At 33.2% G+C, this 11490-nt stretch overlaps 1 protein-coding gene across 1 annotated transcript; it reads left to right on the top strand.

Annotated features, from left to right (window-relative positions):
* Nucleotides 1-858: 858 nt before the first annotated feature.
* On the top strand, nt 859-3766 carry LOC139514885 (uncharacterized). The gene is made up of 4 exons (XM_071304475.1): nt 859-965; nt 1188-1260; nt 2678-3082; nt 3555-3766. The coding sequence occupies exons 2-4, from the start codon at nt 1200-1202 to the stop codon at nt 3563-3565; spliced, it is 477 nt and encodes a 158-aa protein (XP_071160576.1). The 5' UTR covers nt 859-965; nt 1188-1199; the 3' UTR covers nt 3566-3766.
* The last annotated feature ends 7724 nt before the right edge of the window (nt 3767-11490 follow it).

The raw sequence follows: 11490 nt of genomic DNA, 5'->3' as shown, positions 1-11490 counted from the left end.
GTCATAAACAGATGGAACATTTTTATGCGCCACCTACGATAGTAGAGGGGCATAATGTTTTCTGGTCTGTGCTTCCGTCCGTTCGTCCGTTCGTCCGTCCGTGCGTCCGTTCGCTTCAGGTTAAAGTTTTTGGTCAAGGTAGTTTTTGATGAAGTTAAAGTTACATCAACTTGAAACTTAGTACACATGTTCCCTATGATATGATCTTTCTAATTGTAATTCCAAGTTAAAGTTTTGACCCCAATTTCACGGTCCACTGAACATAGAAAATGATTGTGCGATTGGGGCATCCGTGTACTATGAACACATTCTTGTTAGTTATGTTTTGCTTAAAACAAAGAAAAATTTGCAGGTTCACATTTTTATGTTTGTTATCCATTCAGTGCTGGTATATATTAACACAGTAGGAGGGATATATTCACTCAATATAACCAACATAAATGTTAATAGTAACGATAGTGTTGAGAAGTATAGTAATTTGCGTTGACAACATTTCCGATTGATATCTTTGATAACTACTTTTTTAAACTAAGAACAAGAGCAAAGATAATTGTCAAAATGCAATTGTTTAAATGAAAATAAAGAACTGTCCGTTTTAAAAGGTTTCCCTCCATATATGACCAAGTCATTGTATAAAATGTTTTAGAGACATTTATGTTGTAATTAAACACGTAAGGTGTCAATGTCACAAGAAACAATTCGTAGGGTTTATTACGTTTTACGTTTCCGACCACCATATACGTAACCACAATTTCCCGTACCTTTATAGTTTAAGACTACTAGAACAAAAGACCATATTTAATTGCTGCATCCTTATAATTTGTTTTCTGACAACCGAATTATAAATGATGGGTTCTAATGCATTAATACATCGGCTGTGATTGAACGTATATAAAAGAAGAAAGATTCTACCGGACAAATCACAAGTGAATCCAGACCCCTCTTGAATTGCCAAATATCTTAAGGTAAGTAATTTCCTATGTTTTCAATATATATGATGAAACATTTATTTTATCTATTTTTCCTTCTTTTATTGCTTGAAACCATTTTTCAAATCTTTTGTCAGGCTATAGATTTATTTTCAATAATCTGCATTTTTTAAAATTTAGAAGTGCATTTTTTTTTTAAAGTTATGCTTAAACCGAATATATGACCATCCTATATAGCTATTCATTTTCGAATTTTAGATACAGACGAAAATGTTGAGTTCGGTTGTAGTCGCTATCCTCTTTGCCTGTGTCTCTGCTACATTCTACAAAGGTAAATTAAAAACTACATGGTTTGTCAAAATCATAATTTCATGAAAAATATTAATTTGTGGGTTAAAATATTTCATATTTGAAGTACATACAGTAAATATTCCCCAAACGAGAATGATATAACTGTTTGCTTTATATCTAGATGGAGTATTACACTTTATCAGGAGTACAAAATGATCAGAAAATGGCAATCAGTTGTTATATTTTTGTTTTGTTAAAATCTGAGACAATTTTAGCAGTAAAAAGAGGTTGTGCCTATTTCTTCTACCTCTGTGTCAATCACATTTAAATGCAAAAACTTGTAGAAACATAATGAAAATTTGAATGTTAAAAAGTTTATAAAAGGAGTAGGTTCAGTAAGACCCCTTTTTAGCCCCAAAATATAGCAGTATTACAAAATTGTTAAAATGTTAACTTTTAGTTATTTATTGGAAAGTAGAATGCCTCTGCTACATAAATATGGGCTGTTTTTTTACAATACAATGTTCATATATCGGGTACAAGCATCATTAAGTCATGCTAAATAACTGAATTCTTCAAAATGTTAGATTTTTAGTTAAATTTTAGACGGTTACCGTCTTAAATGAAAGTGGCCGCATTTGTGTTCATTCTTAATATTGAAATGCATTTCATGATAATACATAACATATATAAAGGTTGAGGATGAACACGGATGCGGCCACTTTCACTTTTGACCAAAACCATCCGAAAAGTGACAATTTTTGGCATATTTGATAGATTTTTCATATCTAGTTAAAATCTTTCACATAAACTAATTGAATCAACTGAAATAAACACTTAAGTGTTTGAAAAGTGTCTAAAATCTCTCGTCAGATGAAATTGAAATTTGAGGCCAAAATCGGCCGTTACCGGACCTACTCCTTTACTTATTTTTTACTAAATCCTTTTTTCGCATTTCTAAAAAGAAAAAAATATCATCAGCGCTACATATTGCTATGTAAGACAATCATGAAACAACTTTGAATCATACAAATTCACATGTTTTCTTTATAAGTTGTACACCATAGTTTTGACAGGACTTTATATGATTTTCATAGTTAAACACTCCAATGTGCCAATATCTATTACAGTTGAAAGTAATAACTTGTGTTTGAAACCCTGTAATGAATGATACTGTGATTTTGTTTTTGGTAGAAAAAGAAAGAATTTTTTGAAATGATGTGAACAAAATTCTGGGAAAATTTAACATACCAACCTTCATGCTTCATGCAGACCGGATGTTCATATGATTTGTGTTTGAGGTTTCGATGCTTTCACCTACCCTCTCCCTTAACGAATGTCCTGTTTCTACATTTTTTTCGTGCAACCTAGTTCTCCATAATATAACACAAATTAGTTTTAAATATATGTAAATATACACACTTTAAAACATTTATAACGATTACTTAAAATTGTAGGAAATTTTGGACCTCAGTCTGGATATCAGAGATTTGGAGGATATGGACCAATGAACTCCAACTTTGGCATGATAGGATATGAAAATCAGTATGACATGTTCAATGGTGGATATCTAAATGACGGAGCTGGTGGCTTCCAGAACCATGGGTTAATGGGTGGATATCTGAAAGTTGGAATCGGAGGATATTTCAAAGGTGGAATGGGAGGACAATTTAATGATGGAAATGGTGGATATCTTAAAGGAATGATGGATTCTGGGGCGTATCCATCTGAATTTGAAGGATGGAACAATCATGGCGCTGGTTTAGGAATGGGGATTCAAGATTTCGGAAGTTATCCAATATTTCGAAACAACGGATTTGGAAATATGGGCGGTGCATATGGTATTAAAGGATTTAAGAAAGGTTTGTTATTGTTAAAAATTTACATGTTTTAAATTCTTGAAAAAACATTAGACAAATAGACTGTACATGATATTAATTAGTTATTTTTATCTGGCAAGTAGAACGAAACATAGATATACTAAATTCCGTCGGCGTCTTTATCATTTAGGGTAAGTAAATGGTATAATTGTTTTTAAGACATCAATACATCCTTTTATGAAACTTGAACAGAAGCCTTTTCATCATTAAAACACCGTTCTAGCATAATGAGAATTTTTAGGAATTATTCTTATTTTCTGATGATATTTTTTAGTTATTTTTTTCCTGTTATCATCTAGATACAATATGGAGTTAAAGGTTTTTAAATTATATTTTTTTATCGTTTTTGAGTAATTTTTAAAGTAATTGACTATGATGAAAACAGTGTATCAAATTCTTAAAACAGTTATATAGAATTCATCTTATTGTTTATTCTTCTTTTTTTAAATTGTAGGAAGCTATTAGGTGAAACACTTATAAGGCGGAAGACACAACGAGGCTGAAGACAACAGAAGATTCTAGAAAAAACTCATATTTATGTTTATTTTTTTATAATAAAATATTTTGATCCCCAAAAATATAATTATAAACTAAGTCTCATGTTCTGCAGATCCGCGTGAAAGACTCAATGTTACTATTTTACTTTAAATAAAGGCAACAGTAGTATACCGTTGTTCAAAAATCATAAAAAGAACTATAATATAACAATGGCCATATTCCTGACTTGGTACAGGACATTTTTAAAGGAAAACATGGTGGGTTGAACCTGGTTTTGTGGCATGCCAAACCTCCCTCTTTTATGGCCATGTGAAATATAACTTTAAAATGACAACACAACATTACAGGACTACAGTATAAATAAATAGGAGAACACAATTGACAGCTAACAAAAGGCAACAAGTTAACAATTTTAATACGCCAGAAGTGCATTTTGTCCACACAAGACTTACTAGTGACGCCCAGATACAAAAGATAAAATAGACAATGATCAGAGATATTTGTTTATTCAAAATCCCGCTTCGAAACATGAGAATATACTAGTTATTAAGTGCGGACGAAGGAACACACGCGCTGATTATTAAATACAATGATTCCTTGACACAATCCAGAAAGCAGAGAAGTAAACAGTCAAGGAGGGCGAAAGATACCAGAGGGATAGTCAAACTCATAGATCGAAAAGAAACTGACAACGCCATGGATAAAAACAAAAAATACAAACAGACTAATAATAGGACACAAGACACAACCTAGAAAACTAAAGACTAAGCAACAGGAACCCCAACAAAATTTGGGGGTGATCTCAGCAGCTCCGGAAGGTTAAGCAAATTCTGCTCCACATGTGGCACCCGAATTATACGAAGGTTGAAAGGGTTCATCTATATTATCAGTGGCCGCTGTTGATAAACAAACAATTGCTAGCAAACAAGTAAGACATACTATTGTTTGTATATTTGTGTAAGTTTAAGTACAGAAATAACACCAAAAAAAAAAAAAAAAAGAACTTATTCTCTCCCAAATATTTGGAGTTCAAAACTTTTGCTTGAAACACAAAATATTGGAGAACGATAGTCGTACTCGGACTCAAAATTCATAACAAATCAAAATGCTAGATTTTGAGTTTCGAGCACACATTTGTATTGAGTAAAGTTTTATATCTGTAGTCCCTGTATATTAATTGGTTAATTGCCGCGTCCTAGTACGATAAATAGTATACTTGTGTAAGAAGAACTTATCTCTGTCTGTAAGTCTAATACAGAAATGTATGAAAATAATTATAAATTGGAGAAACTGACAGAACAAAAGTATATATAGATTTTGGAAAAAATTGGGGCGGGCCAACAAAAACTGCCCTGTCTCAAATACCTGTCGAAATGATTACATCGGCTTACATTAATATCTATTAAATGTAGAAAATCGTTTAGATAAATCATGTGTATGGCATGTCAGAATTAATTTTGTTTTCTTTTACATTCAACCCACATTTACTTGCATTCAGATAACGACAGATGAAAGAAACTGATCAATAATTTTGGTTGGTAAAGACAACTAAATACATTGCAGTCTGATTTTTCATCATACACCTTTTTATCTGGTATATGTTCATTTTGTTGGTTACATGTATATATGTACATGTCTTGGTTGTCTGATTCTCCTAACTAACGTTATATTGACGGTGAAAAAATAGCTTTTGTTATATTCATTGATAAGATTTTCATCGAATTGCCCATATTTAATTATAATTGATATAATGTATAGTGTATTATTGTACACAGATTCGTTGATAAAGTATATAACTTTTTCAAATAAAATTGAGAAAGGAAATGGTGAATATGTCAAAGCGACAACCACCCGACCATAGAGCAAACAACAGCCGAAGGCAACCAATGGGTCTTCAATGTAGCGAGAATTCCCGCACCCGTAGGTGTCCTTCAGCTGGCCCCTAAAATATGCATAATAGTACAGTGATAATGGACGTCATACTAAACTCCGAATTATACACAAGAAACTAAAATTTAAAATCATACAAGACTAACAAAGGCCAGAGGCTCCTGACTTGGGACAGGCGCAAAATTGCGGCGGGGTTAAACATGTTTATGAGATCTCAACCCTCCCCCTATACCTCTAGCCAATGTAGAAAAGTAAAACAATAACAATACGCACATTAAAATTCAGTTCAAGAGAAGTCCGAGTCTGATGTCAAAAGATGTAACAAAATAAAATAAATAAAATGACAATAATACATAAATAACAACAGACTACTAGCAGTTAACTGACATGCCAGCTCCAGACCTCAATTAAACTGATTGAAAGATTATGTCTTCATCATATGAAGTTTATCTCAGAGGTGTTTACGATTGCTGTAATAATGGTAGTTCATAACCATTAGACTCTTACTTGTCAGACCACAGTTCATCCGCAGTGCATCATTGTAGACTTTTTATTAAATATAAACTTTTTAGCTTTGTGAACTTTTCTATGGTGTATATTAACAACAAACTACAAAACAAGAGCTAAGAGAATATAACTTTAGATTCAAATTACAATAAAAATGAGAATGGAAATGGGGAATGTGCCAAAGAGACAACAACCCGACCATAGAAAAAAACAACAGCAGAAGGTCACCAACAGGTAATTTCCGCACCCGGAGGCGTCCTTCAACTGGCCCCTAAACAAATATATACTAGTTCAGTGATAATGAACGCCATACTTATTTCCAAATTGTACACAAGAAACTAAAATTAAAATAATACAAGACTAACAAAGGCCAGAGGCTCCTGACTTGGGACAGGCGCAAAAATGCGGCGGGGTTAAACATGTTTGTGAGATCTCAACCCTCCCCCTATACCTCTAGCCAATGTAGAAAAGACAACTTCATTTTCGTACGGGGCATAACTAGAATAGAAATGTTATGTTTCAGCAAAAAGTTGATCAAGTGTGAAACTAAACAAAGAATGAACTTCCAATTGATAAACAAACAATACGATTAAAATGGTTTTAACATATCAATATATTTAAACTGTTGCTTAGTGCATTGCTTTTCTACCTCAGGAATAGATTACCTTAGCTGTATTTGGCAAAACTTTTAGGAATTTTTGGTCTTCAATGTTCTTCAACTTTGTACTTTATTTGACCTTTTATACCATTTTTGATTCCAGTGTCACTGGTGAGTCTTTTGTAGACGAAACGCGCGTCTGGCATAAATATTAAATTGTATTCCCTGTATCTATGATGAGTTTATTTAAACTAGCCCTGACCTTAACTGATTTACCCGAATATTCCTGTGTAGTATTTTGACGAGATGTTTTTTTTAGTATGCTTATTTTAAATTATACACCATGTGTGTATTAATATTCCATGTTTTTGAAAGCCGTTACTTCTATTTAAATGTTACAGAAGCTTTCAAAGACGGTTATCTGTCAAAATTGGTTAGATGACACACGAAACATTTTGATTGGTTAGATGGCACACGAAACATTTTGATTGGTTAGATGACACACGAAACATTTTGGTAACATGGTAATACATTTTAATATATTTTCGGTATCTTGTTCTTCTAATTTAGATAAACCTGATATACACCCACCTAAGCGTGTCACTTAGACAAGAATCCATTAGATTGACAAAAAATATGTCCGAAGTGAAAGAGGGTCTTCAAGAATACTGTGAACCTTTTAACTCGCGTAATGGTATTTAGCATATGATGATTCTAAAAATTCTCAAGAATTTTTGCATAGTTTAATAAAATTGAGAATGGAAATGGGGAATGTGCCAAAGAGACAACAACCCGACCATAGAAAAAAACAACAGAAGGTCACCAACAGGTCTTCAATGTAGCGAGAAATTCCCGCACCCGGAGGCGTCCTTCAACTGGCCCCTAAACAAATATATACTAGTTCAGTGATAATGAACGCCATACTAATTTCCAAATTGTACACAAGAAACTAAAATTAAAATAATATAAGACTAACAAAGGCCAGAGGCTCCTAACTTGGGACAGGCGCAAAAATGCGGCGGGGTTAAACATGTTTGTGAGATCTCAACCCTCCACCTATACCTCTAGCCAATGTAGAAAAGTAAACGCATAACAATACGCACATAAAAATTCAGTTCAAGAGAAGTCCGAGTCTGATGTCAGAAGATGTAACCAAAGAAAATAAACAAAATGACAATAATACATAAATAACAACAGACTACTAGCAGTTAACTGACATGCCAGCTCCAGACTTCAATTAAACTGACTGAAAGATTATGATTTCATCATATGAACATCAGGCACAATCCTTCCCGTTAGGGGTTTAGTATCATACCATCATAACATTATGAGAAGAACATAACCCGTGTCATGCCAACAACTGGTTTTTGAATAAATGTGTTTAGTTCCGACAGAGACATATAAATACATACATGTCTCTGGTTCCGATGCAAAGACCCTATAAGTGAATCAATATTAACGCCAAAATATGCAATCTTTAATGACCTGACAACAGTATCGTAACTATATCCCTTCTTAATAAGTCTATTCAAAGGTTTTGTTAGTTTTTGAGGTGAATACTGCCACCTTTGTGATTTATAAAGAATATTTCCATAAAAAATTGGATGTGAAATACCTGAACGTATAAGAAGTCTGGATGTTGAGCTATATTTACGAATGATGTCCTTATACCGATGATAGAATTTAGTAAATGTTTTGACTAGTTTGTGATATCGAAAACCCTGGTGTAATAATTTTTCAGTAATACATAAATTTTTCTCGTTAAAATCTAAAACATTGTTACATACACGAGCGAATCGTACAAGTTGAGATATATAAACACCGTAAGATGGTGACAAGGGAACGATAATCTGATGATATACGGAATCTCCAAAGCGAACAAAAATGTTATCTAGTAAAAATTCAAGGGCATATATAGTATCAAAGCATGTCCAATTGACAAGTTTTTTTGTTTATTGCTACTAAAAATGACCTAAAAGAGTTTGAACATATATATTCACATTCTGACTTTCTGATTCATAAACATGTATGTGCCAGAATCTATGACAATTCTGATGATTCGGAAAATTCTTAAGAACTTCTGGATAGTTTTAAACCTTGATCTTTCTCTGTAATAAGTTCTATCAAAACTTTTGTTTTTTTTCAACTCTGTATATCACTATTTCTATGTGATGTTGAAAAAACGTTGAAAAACATTGATCCACAATGCTTTTCAACAAATAAAAGGTACCATACGCTATAAATTTAACTCTTTGGGATACCATGCAGCATATTTGCTTAATTGTGAACAAAAAGGTGAAACATGCCACACAGAGGAACGAGTGGTCAGTTTGGAAGAGTTTCTTTTTGACAATATATTTGTTGAATTTAAAAGTAGACTTTTTCAACCAATTTTCGGCATTCCGTTGGAAACGAACTGTGTGCCTCTCTTTGCCGACCTATTCATATTTTTGTATGGGTCAGAGTTCATTCAGTCACTTTCCAAACTTAGTTGGTTGGGTTTTCATTGATATGACCTCCAGATAAAAAAAAAGACAGGCATTGAAATAACTTAGGCATTTACAAGACAACAAATATAACATGTGGAACGTGTATTAAAATCTATACAAGAACACATAACAAAGTTACTAAGGATGTGACGTTACATATGGAACACCAAAGTATAGCGTTACGTTACGCGCGGTTAAAGTCATTACATTTCTCCATTTCTTCAAAAGTTCTGATCTTCATTTCAAATAAAGTGGTATTAAATAAATTAATGTTCAAAAATAAAAGTTTAAATTTAACAGTCCATATTTCACTTATGATATCTATTTTTGATAATTACAGTCCATATTTCACTTATGATATCATATTCGATAATTACAGTCCATATTTAAAATCAGACCACAAAGTCTCTAAATCTAGCAGGTGCTCTCTTGGTTCGGTTCGGCATCTCTCTTCTTCCTGATGCAATCATGTGTTTGTCTCCATTCAGTTTAGTGTGCATCAAAATTCTATCTCGCCACTTACCATTTGAGTGCGGAATTTCAATGTTATTTACAAGTTTGAAGTGTGATGAGTCACGAAACACTTTTCTTCCATCTGACTTTCGCTGAGCTTCTATGCTTGATCCGGATAAAATTTTGTATATGATATACGGTTCAAGTTCATATGCAGTTGACCATTTATTCCGTTTCTCTTGCTTGAATAAGACACGGTCACTGATTTTAAAAGAATGTTCTCTGTACCTCCTTTTCTGTGAATGCTTATTTGAAACATTTTGTTTGTATTCTTTGTCTCCTTGTGCTTTTGTGTTCTTGTCTCTTTGTGTTATCTTCTTGATCATGTTTTCGGTTTGATTGTTGTTCCTTACGTGGTTTGATTTAGTCCTTGCTGCTTTGTTTCTTATATCTGGTATTTTATGTTCAAATTTTACAATTCCACCCTGAATTCCTAATCCATTTGGCTCTTTTAATGTTCCATCTTCTTGTATTTGTAACATGCCTAATTGAATAAGTGTTTTCTTTCCAATAAGTGGTGGTGAATTAGTTTTTCCTTTAATCACAATTACTTTTGTTTTTATTCCTCTAGTTGCATTTCTCACTGTTGTAATGAATTCTCCTTTTACTTTTAAACTGCTTTGCAAAGTACTCAATTTTGTTTTGCTTTCTAATAATTCAGATCCCTCTCTAGTTCTGTTTTTGTACGCTCTGTACTGGTACTCGTCCATTACGTTGACGTCAGCTCCACTATCTGGTTCTATTTTCACTTGTACATCATTCATCATAACTAGTACTGTTCTTGCTTCGTTTCCAATTTTATGTACATTTATTTTCTTAACTGCACCCAAATGATTCACTGTCCTTCCAAAAAACTCATCATCTGAATATTCTTCTTCGCTTGTCTCTTCCATTGTTCTTCTAACGTTCCTACCTTGATTTCGTTCAGTGTATCGTTGATTCCTATATTGGTCATTGTCCTGGTATACAGATTGCATACTTGATTTGCAAACTTCAGCAAAATGATTCCATTTATGACATTTATTACACTGTTTTCCGTAAGCCGCACAATCTTCACGTTGTTCAAACGAATGTATTTTTCCACAAAAGTTACACTTATTCCTCCTTTCATTTCTCATTGTGTATGTTTCCTCTCTATTTTGCATGCCGTAATGTCTTTGTTTTCCTCCATAATTCGTCACTTTTGCAATTTCTCCGGTTCTTGATGCTGTGTATATATCTCTCATGTCATGTATCTGCAATGTCGTATCTTCTAGCTGATGTACTTCCTGTAACATTTGATCAAGTGTCCACTTTCTGTTAATTGTCTTTTTGATTAGCGATTCATTATCTGTGGTTTGAATAATGTGTTCTAAAATTCTGTCATCTTGATTTTCAAATTCACAATCAGCAGCTCTCTCTCGTAGTCGTGTCGCGTATGCCACTGTTGATTCTCCATTAATCGGTCTCATTTTCAGAAATACTTATCTTGCATAATGTTTATTTTTCTTTGGAGCAAAATAATCATTTAGTTTCTTTTTTAACTTTTCATAAACATCCATGCGTCTATCTACGGGGTCGGGTGTACTTTTCTCTAATCTAGAAATTTCCTTACCTCCATAAATAATCATTGCGTCCTTTTTATCCTCAGGTTCTGTAATTCGAAAATATCGGAATTCTCTTTCTATTCCTTCTAACCATTCCTCCCACTGACTTCCCGTGGTGAGATGATCCTCCGAGGGTGTGAACTGTAAAGTACGTAAATTTCTGTTTTCTGTCACAACTGTAATTCTTTCAGCCATTTTTCTTTATCTTTTCTTATGTTATGCCTTTAAATATCTTCTCTCAGTTACTTTTCATCTCTTTTATCCTCGTCGCCAATGAAATAACTTAGGCATTTACAAGACAACAAATAT

The sequence above is a fragment of the Mytilus edulis genome, chromosome 3 (genome assembly GCF_963676685.1).
Source record: "Mytilus edulis chromosome 3, xbMytEdul2.2, whole genome shotgun sequence".
Lineage (NCBI taxonomy): Eukaryota > Metazoa > Mollusca > Bivalvia > Mytilida > Mytilidae > Mytilus > Mytilus edulis.
The sequence above is the reverse complement of the archived record's forward strand: the minus strand, read 5'-3'. Positions and strand labels throughout refer to the sequence as shown.